This window comes from Cucurbita pepo, chromosome LG09 (genome assembly GCF_002806865.2).
Source record: "Cucurbita pepo subsp. pepo cultivar mu-cu-16 chromosome LG09, ASM280686v2, whole genome shotgun sequence".
In the NCBI taxonomy this organism is placed as follows: domain Eukaryota; kingdom Viridiplantae; phylum Streptophyta; class Magnoliopsida; order Cucurbitales; family Cucurbitaceae; genus Cucurbita; species Cucurbita pepo.
This window is the reverse complement of record NC_036646.1, coordinates 9,347,804-9,368,983: the sequence shown is the minus strand read 5'-3', so window position 1 is coordinate 9,368,983 and position 21,180 is coordinate 9,347,804. Positions and strand designations below refer to the sequence as shown.

The window sequence follows — 21,180 nt, the reverse complement described above, 5'->3', positions numbered from 1 at the left end:
AAATTATTCTAAACTTTATACTTTCTAAAAAAAAAAAATATCAATTAACTTTTAAATATTTTGATAATCCTTCCACTTTTTAAAAAAAATAAATATAAAATATATAATTAAGTATGAAAATTGTTATTATTTATTTCAAAAATATTTTAAAGCTTTTAATTTTTTTTAAATTTCATTAGTACCCTTTTTTTTAATTTTTTTTTTGTACCACCGTCCAACCAACCGAACCATGTACACTCGTAATAAAAGTACCAATCCAACCCCAACCGAACCATGTACACTTGCAATAAAAGTATCAATCCAACCCCAACCGAACCATGTACACTCGCAATAAAAGTACCAATCCAACCAATTCAAAATATCCTATAAAAATTCAGCTTACTCATTCAACCAACCCAAACTTTTAGGTTAGGTAAAAAAAAATCTTTCAACTCAATCCACCCCTCTGATAAAAGGTATCAACTTACATCTTACGTGTTAAATATAACCCGGGGCGAAGGGGTATGGCTTGGACGGAAAGGAGATGGGCCTCAGCGATATCAAAACAAGGTCTGTCAGTATCTTCGTCCAAAACAGAACACCTCCAAAAACTCTCAAACAAATCCAAAGCTATGGAGACAAGACACTGCTTGGCGTCGAAATTGAAGAGCTTACACATATCATAACGTGTCGCCCCAAAGCCACGTCATCTCAACACGTGTCCCACCCTCTTTCTCAAACCCCATTTTCCCCATTTTAAATCCCTCGGTCCTCCACTTCTCAGCCACCGTTAAAAGCATCGAATTTCAAACGCTTCTGGTTGGATTCTCTGAGCAAAAGGAAGAGTTGGTGGTTCGTTTTGAGCTGTTTTTGCCATCGCCGCCGCCGCTGCCGCCATGCCGCCGAGACGATATGCCGTTGGACGGGCCGATGAGGCCACCCACCCTGACTCCGTTAGAGCCACCTTGGCTGAGTTCCTTTCCACTTTCATCTTCGTCTTTGCCGGAGAAGGCTCCGTCCTCGCTCTCGGTACGATCACCTTTTAAATTCTAAGTACATGCATGCATGCTTTCATGACCCATTGGATCTGTTAAGAATCACAACCCTCTACAATGTTATAATATTATCCACTTTGATCCTAAGCTCTCGTGGCTTTGTTTTGGTCTCATATCAATGAAGACAATATTCCTGATTTATAAACCCATAATCATTTTCTAAATTCACTCTCAACCATCCTCAACAGATGGATCATTAGATCTTGGTTTTGGTTTGCAGATAAAATTTTCAAGCCAGCAGACTATGGAAGCTACGGTCGTGGTGGTTATGGTTACAGTCATGACCACGGTTACGGTAGAAGGGGAGGCGACACGGGCCGTGGGGCGTCGGATTTAGTAGTAATAGCAATAGCGCATGCATTTGCGCTGTTCTCGGCCGTAGCGGCGAGTATCAACGTCTCCGGTGGGCATGTGAATCCTGCTGTTACATTTGGTGTACTTCTTGGAGGAAGGATATCTCTTATCCGTGCATTCTTCTATTGGGTAGCTCAGATTTTGGGCGCCATTGTGGCTTCCCTGATCTTGAGACTCGCAACGGGTGGCATGGTAAAAACACAGGCACATGCACACATTTTTTTACCATAATGTGAATTTTAGCTATAATTTACTGTTTTACTTTTGTGGGTAAATGGCAGAGGCCAATGGGGTTCTTCGTTTCATCGGGCATATCAGAACTGCACGGATTTGTACTAGAGATATTGCTTACATTTGCTTTGGTGTACGTAGTCTACGCAACAGCAATAGACCCGAAGAGGGGAAGTTTGGAAACAATAGCACCACTGGCAATCGGGTTAATAGTCGGGGCGAATATTCTAGTGGGTGGGGTATTTGATGGGGCCTGTATGAACCCGGCCCGGGCCTTTGGGCCGTCGTTAGTGGGCTGGAGATGGGACAACCATTGGATCTACTGGATTGGGCCATTGCTGGGAGGTGGGCTTGCTGCACTTGTCTATGAGTATTTGGTGATTCCAGTTGAACCTCCTGTACATACCCACCACCAGCCTTTAGCTCCGGAAGATTACTAAGTTTTTTATTATTATTTTTTTTTATTTTGTAGGGTTTTTTTTTTTTTTTTTTTTTTTNAGACTGGAAGCCTTTGTTGGCTGAGGGCTGTTTGGTCTTTTTATGTTCAGGAATGTAATAAAAGTACTCCAGCTTACATCTTTTTCATTTTAAATGTTAGGAATTTGTTAAGCTCTTAAGGTAGTTAGGAATTTGTTAAGCTCTAATGGCTTCTGGTTCCATAGAGATAAATTCCTCACTTATAAACTTGAGTTTAGACTCCCTCGCAACAATCCTCCCTCGAGGCCTATGGAGCCCTCGAACGAGCCTTGAACGCTTTTCCTTAAGCTTGACTCTTTCTCTAAGTTTGACTCTTTCTCTGGAGTCTTCGAACAAAGTACATCCTTTGTTCGACACTTTTGACTACCCTTTTGAGGCTCACCGTCTTTGTTCAACACTTGAGAATTCTATCGACATGACTAAATTAAGGGTATTACACTTTTGACTACATTTTCGAGGCTCGAGGATTCTATCGACATGGCTAAATTAAGAGTATTAGACACTTTTGACTACACTTTCGAGGCTCACAGTATTGGCTAAATTAAAGGTATTAGACACTTTTGACTACACTAAAGGTATTAGACACTTTTGACTACACTGGTTGTTCAACCCTTGAGGATTCTATCGACGTGGTTAAGAATTCTATCGACATGACTAAATTAAGGGTATGGTTTTAGGATCTCTACAAGGTATAATATTGTCTATTTTGAGCATAAGTTCGAGATGGGCTCACAGTCTTTGTTCAACACTTAAGATTCTATCGACATGGTTAAGGATTCTATCTACATGGCTAAATTAAGGGTATGGTTTTAATACTATGTTAGGAACTACGGATCTCCACAAAGTATAATATTGTCATAATATTGTTTATAATATTGTCTATTTTGAGCATAAGCTCGAGAGGATCAATCCCTTATTTATAAACTTATGATCAATCTCTTACCTATAAACTATAAACTTATGATCATACGATCCCCTACATCATAAGCTTTCCACCCACCCATCAATCATCAAAGTGTATTATTGCTTTCCACCCACCCATCAATCATCAAAGTGATAAATTAATAATACACTGTTGTTTCATTTTCTTCTGTTGTTTCATTTTCTTCTATAGAATTTGGAAACCCAAGGAGCAAGTTGAGTGTTATTGGGTGATCTTGCATTAGCAGCATAATAATCGGACCAGTAACAAGGGGTGAGTTTATGAGCGAACCTGCCGTTGCAATAAATGCAAAAAGGAAGCCAATCTTCACCACCATTCATCCTCCTCTTGCGTTCTCTGGGATAAGCCAATGGTGCCTGGACGTATCTGTGTATTTTCCATGAAAAAATTGTACAAACATCTCAGCAATCTATGATAAACAACAGAGAACTCATTGCTTCATTATCATTACATTACCTGATGCCATCAAGCGTATGATCCCAGCAAAAATGGGTATGGCCAAACACATGACATGCTGAAATTGCTTCTTTACTCCTCCCGTGTATAGATCTTATACGATGCTCGAGATAATCCGAGCCAATGATTTTAGGGAGCTTAGGATAGAATAGCATCCTCTTTTCTGGACATAGCTCTAACCTATGAACACAAGCAGGCATATCAGTTTATTATCATAGCAAAAATTGCATCCTCTTTTCTGGTCATAGCTCTAGCATATGAACACAAGCAGGTATTTCAGACTACAAATCATAGAAAAAGTAGCAAATAAAAAGATGCTTGACTTCATCCAAGGGATCGGTAGTCATGCTTTCCCGTGATTAAGAAGTGATACTGTAACAGCTCAAGCTCACCGTTAGTAGATATTATCCTCTTTGGACTTTTCTTTTCGGACTTCTCTTCAAGGTTTTAAAGCGTGTCTATTAGGGAGAGGTTTCCACACCCTTATAAAGAATGTTTCATTCCCCTCTTCAATCGATGTAGGATCTCACAATCTCCTCCCTTCGAGACCTAGCGTCCCCGCTGCCACACCGCCCTATGTCCTCCCCTTGGGGATCAACATTCTCACTGACACACCCGGTATCCACCCTCCTTTGGTGCTTAGTATCCTCGCTGGCACACCGTTCAATGTCTGGTTCTGATACCATTTGTAACAGCCTAAGCCCACCGCTAGCAGATATTGTCCTCTTTGAGTTTTCCCTTTCGGGCTTCTCCTCAAGGTTTTTAAAGAGCGTCTACTAGGGAGAGGTTTCCACATTCTTATAAAGAATGTTCCGCTCCCCTATCAAACATTTTTAAGACCCTTTTATCCCTGGAAGATAGTCTTCTCTTGGATTATCAAACTTTCTCCAAATACTTTAAGTGTGGCCATGAACATAATGTAAAGAGTGGGATCTTCCAATTTCCCTGATCTCTAATGGAAGTGCCAGATACCAAAATTTAGAAAAGAATGTGTGGGTGCTCCTTGAAACTGACCTTGGAACAAAGTGAGAAAATGTAATTATTTGACCGCAGGTCCTTTGGATCTCCTCGATCATTAAATGATTCCTTTCATTCATTGCATCAAAGAACAATGCTAGTGAAGTACCTTCATTTGAAAGATCTGCTGGCCATTTGCATGCATGGAAGTCTTTACATACCTGTAAAAGAATGAAGATAACAAAATATAGAACCAGAAAACAGCCCCCTAAACAAATATCGAGCTACTTGAATAGGTAACAAAGCCCTAAATATCAGTACACAGGCAAGAGAGAGAATGCACAAACGGTACATACGGTAAGAACAAACTGTCTAATTGGCTATTATCGAATCAAAAGTGCTGAAATCTCTCCTTGATTTGTCAGTCACTTTACTGACTAAAGAGTAATCCTTCAAACATCAAAAACATAAGAATCATAACATCGCTAGTAAATATTGTTCTCTTTAGATTTTTCCTCTTAAACTTCCTTCAAGATTTTTAAAACACGTCTGCTAAGAAGAGGTTTCCATGTTCTTATAAGGAATGTTTTGTAGGATTTCACGATAATATGTCGGAATGATGGCTTCAAAAACCGAAAGAATTTGAAAAACGGATCGAAAGGATTTAGAAATAGAAAGAAGGATTAATAATAATCCAGAGTCTTCCTCTAGCACATTTAAATTACCATACATGAATTATTCAATCAATAAAATTATCGTCAGACTCTTACTAGGGGAAAAGAAAGTGAATCACCATCTCCAGGGATGGAACGCGGATTCCTTCTATGTCCATTTCTGTGTCAAAGCTCTGAAAGTAATGAAAATCAAAGAACAGACAAGAACAAGCATCAATACCTCTAGAACTGAAAGGCACAAAAAGCAAGTAATACTCAATCACTCACCTCGTGATACCAAGAGAACAATGGAACAATTCCTAATCCATTCAAGATCGCCGGATTGGTATCAACTCCAAGACTACTACACGCGTCATAAAGATTGCTCATCTTCTCAAGAGAATCAAGCTGAAAAGAAGAAGACATAAGAATATAATTCTCCTAAAACTCACGATGTGTGTGGATGTTAGTATGTTAGTGTTAGAAACCACGACTCTCCACGGTAGTATGATATTGTTTACTTTGAGCATAAGGTCTCATTGGGTTTTGCAATGGGCTTCCCCGAAAGGCCTCATACCAATGGAGATAGTCTCCACGGTAGTATGATATTGTTCACTTTGAGCATAAGCTCTTATGGTTTTGCAATGGGCTTCTCTGAAAGGCCTCCTACCAATAGAGATAGTCTCCATGGTAGTATGATATTGTTCACTTTGAGCATAAGCTCTCGTGGTTTTGCAATGGGCTTCCCCGAAAGACCTCATACCAATGGAGATAGTCTCCACGGTAGTATGATATTGTTCACTTTGAGCATAAGCTCTCATGGTTTTGCAATGGGCTTCTCTAAAAGGCCTCATACCAATGGAGATAGTATTCCTGCTTATAATCCTATGATAATTAGTCAATGTGGGACTCACTCCCAACCATCCTCAACAATCCTCCCTTCGAACAAAGTACACCATAGAGCCTCCCCTGAGGTCTATATAGCCTTTCAACGGCCTCTCCTTAATCGAGGCTCGACTCCTTTCTCTGGAGCCCTCGAACAACACCATTTGTTCGACACCTGAGTTACTTTTGACTACACCTTCGAGGCTAGCAATTTCTTTGTTCGACATGGCTAAATTAGGTATGGCTCTAATATCATGTTAGGAATTACGGATCTATAATCGAACAAACTAGTAAAGGTACAAACCAGTAAAGGTACAAACCAAGAAATTAACAGAGACTTTGGAACAAGGAAACCTAACCTCCGACAACTTACATAATTGTCTCCCTCTCGACGGCACCACAAATCGTGATTCCCAGGCACAAAGAAGACGCGCTCAAATTTATCCTTCAACAGAGCCATTGTTGAAACAAAATTACTGTAGGTCTCCGCCACATCTCCGGCAACAAGAAGAACATCGTCTCTATATTTGACCGAAGACAAGCAGTTAATCCAATTCATATTTTCCTCGTAATCCGTGTGCAGATCGGACAGCACAAAGACTCGCAGGCCATCCTCTTCTCCGAATGCAGGCGACAGTATCTGAGGCCTTGCAACGCCAAAACTTTTCAACCTCGCGCCTCTGTGATTTTTACATACCGCTGCGTGGATCAAAGGACGATTGAAATGGCCAAGTTTTGGGGTAAAGTGCAAGCAACAAGGGATGAACGCCGCCACCATGTGCAGTGTGGCAATCGGCCGTCCTCCGGCCGCCTTAGTCGAATTTGCAGCGTCGGAAATTCTTGCCTCTTAGCGGAGTTGTCAATGGTGCGAAAACAAATGCTCGTTAAAAATATGGATAAAATGTCGCGCCTAAAATTAAATAAAGCTTCAAGAGAAGAAAAATAAAAAATACATTAAAATTTTATTTTCAAGGAAGTTTTAACAATAAAAATGTTATTTATTTATTTATTTCAAAGAGTTATCCAAAATATGAAATAAGTATTTAAGAAAATGTTAAATTACAAGCTTCCTCCTTTTATCCATTCATATATTTTCAAAAAAGTTCTTTATAAGTAGTTCATAAATCGTTTCGTGGCTGTGATTACAATCTACCGTCTCTCGACTTTTAAAATGGTTAGTGCTTATATCTCTCTAAGAATATCATGTTAAGTTATCTCAAACGAGATGAAAAATCCTCGTTTAAACCGAAAATAGAAAGGGAACGGAGAGAGATTTCTCCCTGTTAGCTGAACAGACCTCTACGTTTAAATTGAGAATGGAAAGAGACCGGAGAGAGATTTCTCCCTATTAGACCTCAAACAAAATGGAAAATCTCCGTTTAAACCGAAAATGAAAAGGAACTGAAGAGAGTTTTCTCCCTGTTAGCTAAACTAGACCTCTCCATTTTAAATCGGGAATAGAAAGAGTGGAGAGAGATTTCTCCCTCTTAGCTAAACTTGACCACCAAGGACGAGACTATATTCCCTGCCTCCGACCTTGGCAAATTCCCGCTCTAATCACTTTTATATATAAACATATATGTATAATAAAAACTAAAGGCACAAAAATAACTTTATATATATATGCACATATATATATATATAATTCCCACAAATTGTCGTGATGAATCCCCGTCTCCGAATGAGGGATGAAATAGGAAGCAGGGTCGTGGACGCAAAACAGAGACAGGAAGGTGTCCCTGTCCTCGTCCCCGTCCCCACCTAATGGACATCTCTACTTCCCGACTTTTGGTGTATACTTCAGAATTAGTTCGAACAATGTTCTTTTACAAGTATTACATAAAAAAATCTTTGTTGTGTAAGCTTCTTTTGTGTTGTTCATGAGTGAATAATAAGGTGTAATGTATGTATGTATCTATACAGAAAAGGGTTGAAAACAAAACTTATGGTCCTCGCATCTTCTCAACAATGTTCTTGCTCTTTTCTTCTATTTTCTCCCCCATCTTCTTCCCTATTTCACGCATTCTTGCTCTTCTTCCTATTCTCCTTGGCTTTGGCTCATCTTCTTCGCCCTCTTTTCTTTCCTGCCCCGAAAAGCTTACAGATCTCGAGGGCGATTCGTTCTCTTGGACGTACTCTCTATCTCGCTCTTTCTCATCGTATTCTAACAAAGGGATTTTCGTTTCGTTTCTGTACAGTGCCTTACTTGATGATGTCTTTGATGCTTGTGGCAAGTCGGAGTGTGGCTGAGACGATTCGATGTTCTTCGGTTTTCTTTGCTCGGTTCCGTGTTGATCGGTGGCGGTGGTTTTATTGGCTTCAGCTCTGTTTTTGGGTTCAACTGGATGGGATCTTTGATTTTCATGGTTAAGCCACATGAATGGTGCAGCATCCCGTGGAACCCAGTCGTCCTTTTCTGCCGTCATGAATGGGAAGTATATACTTTCATAGTTGGGGAGCACTAAAGTATCCCTGATCATTGCCTGCATAATTATAATTGATAACAATGGCAGTAATCAGCAGGAGTTTATGTAATAAAACGGTTTTAAAACATGTCTGCTTAGGAGAGGTTTCTACACGCTTATAAAGAATGTTTCGTTACTCTCTCTCTCCAACCGATGTGGGATCTCACAATCCACCCCCTTGGGAGCCCAACGCCCTCGCTGGCACACCAGCCGATGTCTGGCTTTGATATCATTTGTAACAGCCCAAGGCCACCGCTAGCAGATATTGTCCACTTTAGCTCGTTACGTATTGTTGTCAGCCTTATGGTTTTAAAATGTGTCTGCTAAAGAGAGGTTTCTACGCCTTTATAAGGAATGCTTCGTTCCCCTCTCCTACCGATGTGGAATCTCACAATCCACCTCCCTTGGGGGCAGAACGTCTTCGCTGACACACCGCTCTGGTGTCTGGTTTTAATACCATTTGTAACAGTCCGAGGCCACCGCTAGCAGATATTGTCCGCTTTAGCCCGTTACGTATCGTCATCAGCCTCACGATTTTTAAATGTGTTTGCTAGGGAGAGGGTTCTACACCCTTATAAGAAATGTTTCGTTCCCTCTTCAATCGATGTGGGATCTCACAATCCACCCTCTTTGGGGGCCCAATGTCCTCGCTGGCACACCGCTCTGGTGTCTGGCTCTAATACCATTTGTAACAGCCCAAGGCAACTGCTAGCTGATATATCCGTTTTAGCCCATTACGTATCACCATCAGCCTCACGGTTTTAAAACGTGTCTGCTAGGGAAAAGTTTCTACACCTTTATAAGAATCATTCGTTCCCCTCTCCAAGCGATAGTGAGATCTCACACTCAACACCAAAAGTTAACACGTTACCATATCCACCCCATAGTTCTTGTGCTACACTAATGCGTAAGGATCTCAAGTATGGGAAACAGATCTCCATACCTTAAGCCGATTGATCAAGAACTGAGAAACGTGCGTACTCGTTATCTTATGGTCCCCGAACGATGATTCCAAGCGCAACTCCAAATTAGGCATGGATGTAAAACCATACCATAGCTGATCAGAAGGAGGTGGCTTTATATGTAACCGAAGCGTCCCTCGAAGAGCTACAATCTTTACTACCACGGAAATAGGCACCTATAAATTCAAAAACAAAATGAGAAAAATACGATACCCTTAGGGGCGTTTTCCTCTAAGGCTTCTCTTGTTTATCGGTTACGCGTTATTCTTTTAGATTCGAGCCTCATTTTTTTACGTCTTTGTATGAAAGCTCGGTTTCTTACAAAAACGATACCCTTTTACTTAATTCTCAAAATGCAGAGATTTTACAAACCTGAGAAACCTGTTTAGCGATCGAATTCATAAGAGATTTCCACCTAGATCCGCTCGAGGATGAGGCCGTGGGATTCTTACCGTTCACTGACCTACCTGCACAACCGAACATCGTATGAAACTTTGAACTACTCGAATAAAAATAGATATTTTCTAATGATTAGTCAGTCACCTTCCTCATGCTGTTCTGTTCCTTCAGAAGTACTGAACTGCTTTCCAAGATAATCTTCTAGAATTAAAGAGACTTCCCCGACATCACTCGAATCGGGTTTCGAGTCTACTGCGTTTTTTTGAAGATCTAATTCATGAACTTCAATTCTCGTCTCGATATCTAAGCAAAAACCCCCGGAGTATTCGAAGTCAACCTCCAGTGCCCATACCTCATTCAGTTCAAAGGGAAGAACCCTGATAGCATTAATATTGGGCGGGAGGCTTCCCGGACGAACTTTGGTGCAAATAACTTCGCCAATGTAGCTCGGAGTCCTCATCTTAGACAACAACCTCTGCCATGACAAACAAAAGTAAACCAAAGAGTTTATTTATTATTTGGGCAAAGCCAAGGGAATTTCAATAGCTCCCTCATTAAACCAACCGAACGCAAAAAGATACCCTTTTCTTTCCTCGCAAACGGCCTAAAAACGTACAAAACATCTAACTAACCGAAGCGAATAGGTCTCATTTCTCACGCATTGTATCACTCGGTCCCCCAACCGTCCTTGTTCTCTTAAGATTGAATTCCAAATATTCATCGAACAGTAAAAGAAATTAATGAGAGGAGCATTATAAAAGTAATCGACGCAAAACATCGAGATGCTTCTAACAGTACTTCAACTGATTCAACACGTCAAAAAACAAAGCTCTCTTGGGGAAGAAACGAACCTGAACTCGATCATGTAAGGATTTCATTACCCTTTCATTGCTTGTGGCATCAAAAAAAAATCGTGACATGAACAAATTCCAACAAAGCGTTCCATCATCGGTCCAAAGCCTGTCATCGGGATCGGGATCAGAGACAACAGAGGCCTGACCTTGGCTTCCTGAATTTGTTAAGGTTGATGGTGATGCCATAACTTCCTCAGATAAACTTTTAGCACTCGCCACCTTCGGAATTCCTTTTCCTAACCCAGCCGATGATGAAATAAAATCCGGACTCGGATGAAACCTCTCACTAAACTTTTTCTCTTCACGCAAAGACGACGAAGAACAAGAAGAACAAGAAGAAGAATTTACTTTGTAGTCTATACCAGCCTTCGACGTCTTCTTCGTCAGCTTTTTGAAAAATAGGCGAACCTTCGAAGACGAAGCGTTAGGCTTGATGTCCTTATCTATTGCTTCAACATAGTACCCTGCAGAGGGCTTCATAAATGAAGGATACCCAGTATTTAATGAAGAGATATAACTATGGAACTCTTTCTGCAATTTAGCAAACCCGCGCAGTCTTTCTTTGTCGACACACGACGCTAAACGCAGGGCTTTACACCATGCTTCCTTCTCCCAGGAAGTCTCAAGAAAAATGAAAATTGTTTTACTTTCATTATAAATCACAGAGGTTCTATTTTCCAATTTTAAAGGGAACCTTTTCACCCTGAAATTCCAATAATCACATCAAAACAGATGATTTCTTCAATTCAGCATCTCAAAAAAAAAAAGCAATTAGTAACAACAAAACAGAAATGTCTTTAACCCAACAAAAAATTTGACCAAGAACATCATCACGTGCTAGAGACTTCACCGCTGTTATCAAAACACGAAGCTTATTCTCGAGTGTCCTAATCGAGCAATAAAACCTTGCATTTTCTCTACTCTAAATTTCCCAAATGTGTTCGTGAATATCGTGTGCTTTGTGTGGATTTATGGACATATTACAAGCACTCAACCGAATCAACTTTTTATATCGATTTCATAAGTATTGAAAACAAGTGAAATAAGAAGAAAATTACCATTTTCGTGAAGGAAGGGCCGACGCCGAAACAGCTTCAATGGTGCAGCCTTTTAATCGAATTGTTTTCTCCTTACCATCCGGTTCCAATATCGTTAACGAATGGTCCTTGATTCTTGCATACTTTTTGCTAGGAGTTACCTCCCAGAAATCCTTCCTTTTCTTTTGTTCTTTAGTCGCTTTCTCTTTGAAATCTTCGACGACGCTCGATTCTAGTATCCAAACAGAACCCTAAGGAATGAATATCACATTTATATTACCAGCCTACTTGATCATATATTTTCCTCTTAAGAATTAGCTAAATCACTGCCACGGATGATATAGTTTCCTCTTAAGAATTAGCTAAAATTGAAGCATTATGGCTATAACTTGGAAGCAATCTTCTCATATCAAAGTTATTCCCATATGTATATTTCAGAGAGCCCAAAACAGAATCTATGCAAGTAAAATAAGCACCAAAATCCAGAATTATAGTAAAATCAATCACCAAAACGAACATCAACAATCCTCCCCTCGAACAAAGTACACTATAGAGCTTTCCTTGAGGTCTATGGAACTCGACTCCTTCTCTGGAGTCCTCGAACAAAATACATCATTTATTCAACATTTAAGGATTCTATTAACATAGCTAAGTTAAGAGCATAACTCTGATACCCCCTTAATCCACTTAATTGAGGCTCGACTCCTTTTCTAAAGTCATTGAACAAAGTACACTTGTTCGACATTTGAGGATTCTATTGACATGACTCTGATATCATGTGAGGAATAACGACTCTCCACAATAGTATGATATTGTCCACTTTGGGCATAAACTCTCGTGGCTTTGAGCCCTTAGAAGGTCTCATACCAATGGAGATGTATTCCTTACTCATATAAGCACCAAAACAGAATCTATGCAAGTAAAATAAGCACCAAAATCCAGAATTATAGTAAAATCAATCACCAAAACGAACATTAATCAGTGGCGAAACTATGGAATTTCAATGAAATTTCCACAGGTATGAATTCTGGAGCGAAACAAGAACACAGAAAACCTGAATTTAGAACAACAAACGCTCATTTCCAAGATTAGGGCACCATAAAATACCTGTTTGTGGGAAAGATAATCGAGGGATTGATGGAGATCTGGCTTGGATTGCGCTAACTTGGCATTAACTTTAGCCAAATCCTTCTGAGACCTCTTGCTCAACTTGTTCAAAATGACGAACGCTCCATAAGCCTCCGCTGCAACGGTTGCCACAACCCCAAACACAAATCCAAACGCGAACGTCAGAATCAAGAGCGCCGCCATTTGAATTTGTTCGCAAATTACCAACTCTGAACCATCGAATTACACGAAATCGACACGAAGAACACAGAAGAATCGGTATCGGAATCGGAATCAGGCACTGGATCCGGTTGCGTGGAGCTTAATCCCCAATATATGGAAGTATAAGTAATCGAAACCAACAGATACGGAGTCTTGTAACGCATGAATCCCTTCTTTTTGTTTCATTACTATCCACAAACACACGAACTCAACAATTTTCCTGCAGTTTCATAGACGGTTTAAATGAAGAATTGATCCCAGCGAAGCAATGGCGACGGTTGCGATGGGTGCCTCTACGGCTCTCATTCTCAAAATCAATGAGAAATTTTGGGTTTACAATTTCCTTCCCAATTAAGGTATTTGTTCATCATTTTCTCAAGAACATTTCTGAGAATTTCTTAATCCAATTCTCAAATTCATTGGAGTTTTTGCAAATTCGAGGTGGCTTTTTGAAGAAATTGGTTCGAATTATTAGAAATTGTGTAATTATGGAATTACCTATTAAACGATTCACAGAAGTTTCTTAAATTACATGAACATGATTTATGGAATTATTAATTTACTATTTAAAGCCCAAACATATTTTTCTTACGGTTTTCATTTTGATTCTCATGGATAACTCAAATAAGATAAAATGATAAAATAAATAATAAATGAGTTTTATTATGATAATTAAAAAATGTTTAAAAAGCGGATAGTTATTATCTATATTAACAAACTATTCTTCCATCTCGAGAGTGTTTGTGTGTCGGGTTTGGATGTTTAGACTCAACCAATTTATCTACTCTGTAAATTTTTCAACTCACACCGTTCAACCACAAATTTTATGGATTGAGTTGGTTCGGGCCGTTTGGATGGTCTATTCAAATTTAAACTTAATTTGAATATATATTTTGAATAACATAATCGAGAAATTAAATAAAAATAAAAATAAATGTCGTTTATATAATTTTATTGCGAGTAAAAATATATATTTTTAAATTAATAATAAATTTAAATGAATTCCGTTCAACCCGATCCAGTTTCTTGAAAATTAACGAACCACTCAACCCATAATTTTTTTTTTTTTTTTGAATCTGTCCCACTGAAATAAGTTTATAATCCAACTCGAACCATACAGGTTCGGTTGATTGGATTTTTCTAGTCATCCAATATCTTGAACACCTCTACTTCCTTCTCGGAACTCCAAAGTTAAATATATTTACAATTTTTCGGTAAGTTTCTTAAAATCACGTGAGTAAGAACAAAACATACTAGAAGAATCTGCATTAGTTTGTGGTGATCGTCATCAACCATAGAAACAATTTAAAACAAGTCAAGTAGGTAATTCGATCCTATCGTAAGGGAGGTAGAAAAATCTCGTATCGAGACTATTAGGGCTCTGAATCCAGCTTTTAATTCTACCTCGAAAAATACATTTTTTTTCAAAAAGAACTAGAAATAGTTACACCCCTTAGTCCGGTGCTCATGTCACACGACTATCCTAATGGGCCCCCGGAACATCGGTTGTTTCGACCGATGTTCCGCTCCATGCAACCGCTTTTCCCAAACCAAACAAACTAGGGGAGCTGCGAGACATTACCCAACCCAACAAACCAGGCTGATACCATTGGTTTGGATGCGCTTTCTCAGTTATTGAATATTGTCTTTGAAGAGATTTTTTTGCCTCAATCCGCCCGGATTCCATCTTCCACTCCGATATATGGCAAACATACCCGGGAGGGCAAACTCTCCGTGTGGGGACATCCCTAGGCCAGAAGCGCTTTTCTTTCTTTTTCGTCACACTAGCAAACAAAATCGATCATATTTCGTATATCAGAAAAAGGAACGATCTAAGTACGTGTTTTGAGTCTATTAAAAGCTACGAGCCGAGAAGCTTCTCGAGAGCGTGTAACGTACAATAATAGAAACTTGCATTACAAAACAACTTCCAATCAGGCATGTTGTAAAAAGCAGCAGCCTCTAAATGTCAGGGAAGTCCACGACACAGCACAACAAAAGGTCCAAAGGAAAGCAGCAGCCTTGAACTTAAATACAAAACTCATCCTCAAAGCACAACAATTGTTTGTTCATCATTTTTTTTTCTGAGTTAAAAACTACAAAAGGATTGTTGTTCTTAATCAATCAAACTCAGTTTTCTAGCTAAACTGTCAAGTGAAGTGCTGTGGGAAGAGGCAAGGCATAGTATTCTCATGTTGGTTGCACAAAAGAAGCTCATTATCTACAAGGTTGAGTGAAGGGAAAAGAAGTTGAAGTCGTGGTGATGAACGTTGAGCTGTTTCAACCACGAATCGGCGGTATGATAGAGATCGACCATCCGTTCGTAATCCGATGTCTCTGGCTGCAGCCAGAGATCTCCCTGCATTCTGTAAGTGGCTAACCCAAATGGGAAAAGGCAAGAAGAAGAAGAAGAAGAAGAAGAAAAACCGCTCGTTTTGTCGTCGGTTTGGCCTGCGGTTGCGATATTCGAACAAGTACATCCATCTTGCCCTTCATGATCCATGGAGCAATCTGGAATTCATCAAACATTGGACAAAGAATTCTAACATATTCGGAAACGAGTATAGACAGACAATTACGCACCTTGGAAAGACGAAGACAATGTATGATACGTTAGAAAGCATGTCGAGAAGTCCTTGTCGTTTATTTGACTCGGGATATGATAAATAGGATACCTGATTCAAGCCGAACGCAGCAAACAAAATCAATAACCCGAAAGCTTGTGTCGATCGATAGATAGAGGAAGGCGGTGTTGTTTACCAAGAAACAGCCATCCAACTTGCTGGAGAAAGATCCACGCTCCTAAGTGTATTTAGAGCTGGATATGTTTGAGTTAGTTCCGTTATCTGAAATGAAAATTTTCGAACATAAGTAAAGAAAATGTTCATAATATCAACCACTATAGAACAGTTAAATTTGAAGTTCAATAGGTTTTGTTTTTCTTGTTCTTAACGACATCGAGTTTCCAACCTCGACGAGAAATGCTCGTCGGAACGTCGAGGTTGAGGATATACTTTTCTTTTATGCAAGCTCAAAAAATAGGCATACCTTGTCCAAAAGAGGCACTCTCCAATAAGGAGAAGACATCTCCATATATTGTAAAGAGAGGTAACCAAGTTTTTCCCTTAACGACCACGATCCGTCCTGGTCGAAGCTCGAATCTTCAGAAACCGCATCCCATGTCCTGCTAGAGTTGTTGCTCAAGGATCTTGACAGGTTATCACTCCAGCTATCGTCACTCCACGAATCACTTTCGCATTCTGCCATGTCGCTATCATATCTTCGGTTTCTATAAAGAGAAATCGAACAAAAATAGATTACATACTATAACAGCCAAGCCCACCACTAGCAGATATGTTCCGTTCAAGTTTTTTAAAACACGTCTATTAGGGAGAGGTTTCAACACCCTTATAAAAAATGTTCCGTTCTCCTCCCCAACCAACGTGACATCTCATAATACAGTGCAATACAACAGGAGCATATCAAACATTCCCTTTTTAAGTATACCTGGGAGGGGCAACAGGCTTGCTTGTGTAGATCTGAATTGCAGACAGATAAGGCACATAGAACTGCATGGCAGTCTCGGAACCGTTCAACTGTATCGGGATACCGGCGCCATATGCACTCCATTCGTTATAGCAATCCCATAGCTCGCCGAGCGTGAAGTACTGAACCGTATCTTTATCAGGTTGTTGCCAATGACTATTGAGATCATGAAGGCAGCTCTATATGAAAAAGAAAAGATGATAGTAAGTTTAGAGAAAGTAAGACAGAAACACTTACAAGCAAGTTCTACCCTACTGGCTGCACAAAAGATCTTCCATGAATTGCATACAACAAAATGAGGCTTAGACAGCACAGCAACCAATGGCTTCAAATTCCCACCCTCTTGATCACTCTTTCGAAACACACGACCTCCTACTCGACCTCCTACTCGACCTCTTACTCTAATGCGATAATAAATCATCGCTAAACCCGAAAAGCTTGAGTGAAGTTTTAAATCTCAAGCAAGTTAATAATAAAGTCTAACATTAACGTTTCAGTTAAAACGAAAAACACTAATATATGGACTAAAAATGATGTAATTACAACATTATTTAGCATAAGCGTGTTCATAGGTTGGGTCAAGTTGTTGAAGATTATTGGGAGTGAGTCCCACGTTGGTTAATTCAGTGGAAGATCATGGGTTTATAAGTGAGGAATACTAATCTCCATTGACATGAGGCCTTTTGGGGTAGCCCAACACAAAGCCACGAGCGCTTATGCTCAAAGTGGACAATATCATACCATTGTGGAGAGTCGTGATTCCTAACATGGTATTAGAACCATGCTCTAAACTTAGCCATGTCAATAGCATCCTCAAATATCGAACAAAGAATTGTGAGCCTCGAAGGTGTAGTCAAAAGTGACTAAAGTGTCAAACAAAGGGTGTACTTTGTTTGAGGGCTCCAGAGAAAGGAGTCGAGCCTCGATTAAGGGGAGGCTATTCGAGAGCTCCATAAGCCTCAGGGAGGATTGATGGGAGTGAGTCCCACATTAGTTAATTTAGTAGAAGACCATGGGTTATACTAACTAATCTCCATTGGTATGAGGCCTTTCGGGGTAGCCCAAAACAAAGCTACGAGAGCTTATAATACCCAAAGTGGACAATATCATACTATTGAAGTGGACAATATCATACTATTGTGGAGAGTCGTGATTCCTAACCCAAGTTAGGTAGGAACATCCTTTTATACCTAATTCAATTGTTCGATTATAAATTTTTTAAACTCAAACAAACAATCCTTACTATTAACAATCCAACCGAATGATTATTAATTTAAAATTTTTCGAGTTGGTGCCCAACCCATTCTTTTAACACCTCTAATTTAGCACTTCATGACGAAAAATGATGCCCCACAAGTTCTATCTTTTTGTGATGAATATCAATCAAATTTAATTTACAAAATATTTTTATTTATGGAAGGGAAAAAGTAGAGGAATATTTCTTTAAAAGCCAATCAATATGACACGTGGGCCCGTCTCTTTAAGCACGTTGCTTAATGGCCACCCTTGTAGGGTCGGCCTAAATATAATTTAAAAAAAATAATAATTTATTTTGTTTTCTAACCAAATGACAAAAATAGCTAATTTAAAAAATATTATGATAATGAGTTTATAATTACTACACCAGAAACATAATTCAATAAAAATAATTATATATTGATTAAAAATAATTATCATAAATTCACTAAATTATTAAAAAAAAAAAAAAAAACCCTACTTTATTTAAAAAAATACCCAAAAACTTTCAAAAGTTTCAATAATATCCTTAAACTTTCAAAAAAAAAAAAAAAAAATTACCGTTAATTTCGGACGGAAACCGTTTATACTTTATTTTAAAAATACGAATTTTCAAAAGTTTCATTAATACCATTTTTTTTATTAAAAAAATTTTAAAAAAATACGTTCAAACTTTAAAAGAAAAAAAATAAAAAATACCTATTATGAGATGCTAATAGATTCCGTTGATAATGTTGAAGCTACTTTTAAAATTTAAAATTTTTAAAATTCAAGAGTATTATTGAAAATTTTTAAGGTTTAAAAATTTTTTAAATTATTTTTTTTAGCAAAAATATTTTTATTAATTTGGCATTATTATAAATTAGTAGAAGAGGAGATTGGTGTATATATATGGTATATTCGGAGAATATTATAGCTATCTTAGTCTTAATGGGCCCAGAAGGACAACGACTCGGCCCATTACATAATTTACACAAAAAGACAAAAAGGAGAAAAGGTGACTCAGCGAGTTGAGGAAATTAGAAATCTATCCGCCACGTTTAGTATTATTCCCGCGGATTCACTCCGACTCTTTTTTTTTTTTTTTTTTTTTTTTTTTTTTNCAGAAAAAATATAATAAATATAATAAATGTAGTAAATATCTTTATCTATAAAAATGGCAAGAAAATTAATAATTATAACGGTGAATATGGAAAATAAATTATAATGGTGGCGGAAAATGGGAGAATTTTAAATTCTGTAATTAAAATTAAGGTATAATATAACAATAAATTAACAAAATAAACGGAAAAATAAAAAGATTAAGGGTTTTTTGCTTTTTACCTGAGGAAGAGTTCGCCAAGGAACGGAAGGAGTAACGCATTGAAGAAACCGCTCCAAATTCGAGGAACTTTTACGATTGGCGAAACTAAACGACGCCGTTTGAGTCATCGATTCACTCTGAATCTCGCTTCCGATCGGAATTCCGGCTAGGGCTTTTTTTTTCGAAGAATGTGAATTTCCGGTGGTTAAATACACGGAAGAACGAAGAACTTGATCGGCTAATCCGGCTGATGAAAACAGGAAAAGCGGATTCAGCGGCGGAGTAGAGGAATTGATTACAGAGAATGAGAAGTGGAAGTAAAAGGAAAAAGAAGAAATCAGAGAGAGAAGAAGAAGAAGAAGTAAACGTACTGTTCAGATTTTAATCAGCAATGAATGAATCCTTCGGCGATTTCTCCCGCAGCAGACTCGGAAATGATGGAGGAAGAGGAAGAGGAAGCCATTAATGGCGACAGAGAAGGACGGAGTGAAGCAAGAAGGCGGATCCGGAGATGAAGAAGACGAGGGATTGAGGATAGGAGAAGAGATTTTGACTGAGAAATTGGCATCTCAGAGGCACAGATTCATAGCATTATTTTAATCGATTTATTGGGAATTAATTGAAGTAATTGGGCGAAGGACACTGATTTTTGGCTCTCCAATAAATAAATTGCCCGGAGATAAAGACGAGAGAAATTAAATTAAATTAAAATTAAATAAAAAAAGGATATTCTTAAATGAAAATTATATATATATATATATATTTTTTTTTTAATTTAATAAACAAAAAAAAAGGATTTATATGGGGAATAATAAATTAAAATGTTTTTATTTTCGCCGCGTGTAGAGGGGACGCTGCGGCATGGTAATGGAACGCACTGCTGAGAATGCTACGGAGGGGTTAACCAAGCTACACGTTTGCTATCAAAGAGTTCTGTTCATAGGCCACCTTGACACCTCAATTTGTCCTTTATTTTCTTTTCATTTTCTTTTTTTCGCTTCCCTCACTTTTTGATTTATTATCCGGAAACGAAACATTTCTTATAAAAATATAAAAATTTATTCATAATAAATATATTTTACAAGTACGAGGTTAACGAAAATACGTAACGGATCAATGCGAATAATATTTGCTAGTCGTGGACTTAAACGGTTACAAATGGTATTAGAAAGTCAAGACTATGCGGTGTACTAGCGAATACGCTGACATCTAAGAGGTGGATTGTGAGATCCATATTGGTTGGAGAGGGGAACGAAAATTTTGTTGTAAAAGTGTGGAAATTTTCACTGTTAAAACGTTTTAAAATTATAAATTGCGCATGAGTGATGATACAGGTAAAAGCGTACAGTATCTTTTTTAATCCGTAAACTTTTTAATAATTGACTTTTATTAAATTTTAATTATTAATATAACTAGATCCGGCTCTATTTTCTTTATAAAAATTAAATAATTTGAGATCTAAATAAAATTATCTTGAAATAACTGAAATATATATTTATATGCCATATTATTTGCTCATTAATTAGAATAACGGTACTAACTGAAATATATTTTGTATCTAAAAATTGCTATAATATACATTTTCTATATTTAAAAAAAAAAATATATATATATACAATAATAGATCATTTCCAGATTCATAAAAGTCTCAATTATATTTTTTCTTAAATAATTTATCACTGATTGATTATTAAATTATTGTCTTTTTTAAAATATATATATATTCAGGTTCTAACACCGATGTCTAGGACTTGATGTTGATAGTCTCGACGCCCTTTTGTAATATAATCATGTTACCTACTTGTCGTTTCTGAAAGTGAAAACTACTTGATGACCTCGATATTCTACTGCAATGTGACCATGTTACCTACTTTTAAGAGCGAAGACTATTCCCACCCACCAATACATGTCATTTCAGCTTGTTTTGTCCAGCAAATTCTCAAACGGTAACCCAGCATAAAATTACTTTAAAATAAATACGTTTAATGTTGGAGTTTTTATGACAGTGTTATCGAAAAACATGTTTTGTCGTTACTCACATGTTCCACAGACACAACGT

At 38.1% G+C, this 21,180-nt stretch overlaps 4 protein-coding genes across 5 annotated transcripts; 1 reads left to right on the top strand and 3 right to left on the bottom strand.

Moving 5' to 3' along the window:
* The first annotated feature begins 750 nt into the window (after window positions 1-750).
* LOC111802386 (probable aquaporin TIP3-2) lies at window positions 751-2,110 on the top strand. Its single transcript, XM_023686730.1, has 3 exons — window positions 751-1,008; window positions 1,255-1,580; window positions 1,670-2,110. Exons 1-3 carry the CDS (start codon window positions 876-878, stop codon window positions 2,057-2,059), a joined length of 849 nt encoding a protein of 282 aa, XP_023542498.1. The 5' UTR covers window positions 751-875; the 3' UTR covers window positions 2,060-2,110.
* LOC111802384 lies at window positions 1,006-6,862 on the bottom strand. Of its 2 annotated transcripts, XM_023686729.1 has the most exons (7): window positions 6,364-6,862; window positions 5,394-5,513; window positions 5,246-5,299; window positions 4,510-4,673; window positions 3,496-3,675; window positions 3,310-3,405; window positions 1,006-1,066 (listed from the first exon to the last, which is right to left on the bottom strand). In XM_023686729.1, exons 1-7 carry the CDS (start codon window positions 6,766-6,768, stop codon window positions 1,051-1,053), a joined length of 1,035 nt encoding a protein of 344 aa, XP_023542497.1. In that variant the 5' UTR covers window positions 6,769-6,862; the 3' UTR covers window positions 1,006-1,050. The 2 variants fall into 2 exon arrangements, with proteins under 2 accessions (XP_023542497.1, XP_023542496.1); XM_023686728.1 differs by lacking the exon at window positions 1,006-1,066 and having other exon boundaries at window positions 2,124-3,405.
* Window positions 6,863-7,796: 934 nt separating this feature from the next.
* Window positions 7,797-13,533, bottom strand: LOC111802383. Its single transcript, XM_023686727.1, has 7 exons — window positions 12,815-13,533; window positions 11,729-11,958; window positions 10,668-11,373; window positions 9,961-10,291; window positions 9,790-9,884; window positions 9,399-9,593; window positions 7,797-8,473 (listed from the first exon to the last, which is right to left on the bottom strand). The coding sequence occupies exons 1-7, from the start codon at window positions 13,016-13,018 to the stop codon at window positions 7,934-7,936; spliced, it is 2,301 nt and encodes a 766-aa protein (XP_023542495.1). The 5' UTR covers window positions 13,019-13,533; the 3' UTR covers window positions 7,797-7,933.
* A 1,386-nt stretch (window positions 13,534-14,919) lies between these two features.
* Window positions 14,920-19,803, bottom strand: LOC111802382. Its single transcript, XM_023686726.1, has 7 exons — window positions 19,493-19,803; window positions 19,142-19,368; window positions 16,544-16,761; window positions 16,085-16,325; window positions 15,797-15,882; window positions 15,620-15,711; window positions 14,920-15,547 (listed from the first exon to the last, which is right to left on the bottom strand). Exons 2-7 carry the CDS (start codon window positions 19,247-19,249, stop codon window positions 15,258-15,260), a joined length of 1,035 nt encoding a protein of 344 aa, XP_023542494.1. The 5' UTR covers window positions 19,250-19,368; window positions 19,493-19,803; the 3' UTR covers window positions 14,920-15,257.
* Between the last annotated feature and the right edge of the window lie 1,377 nt (window positions 19,804-21,180).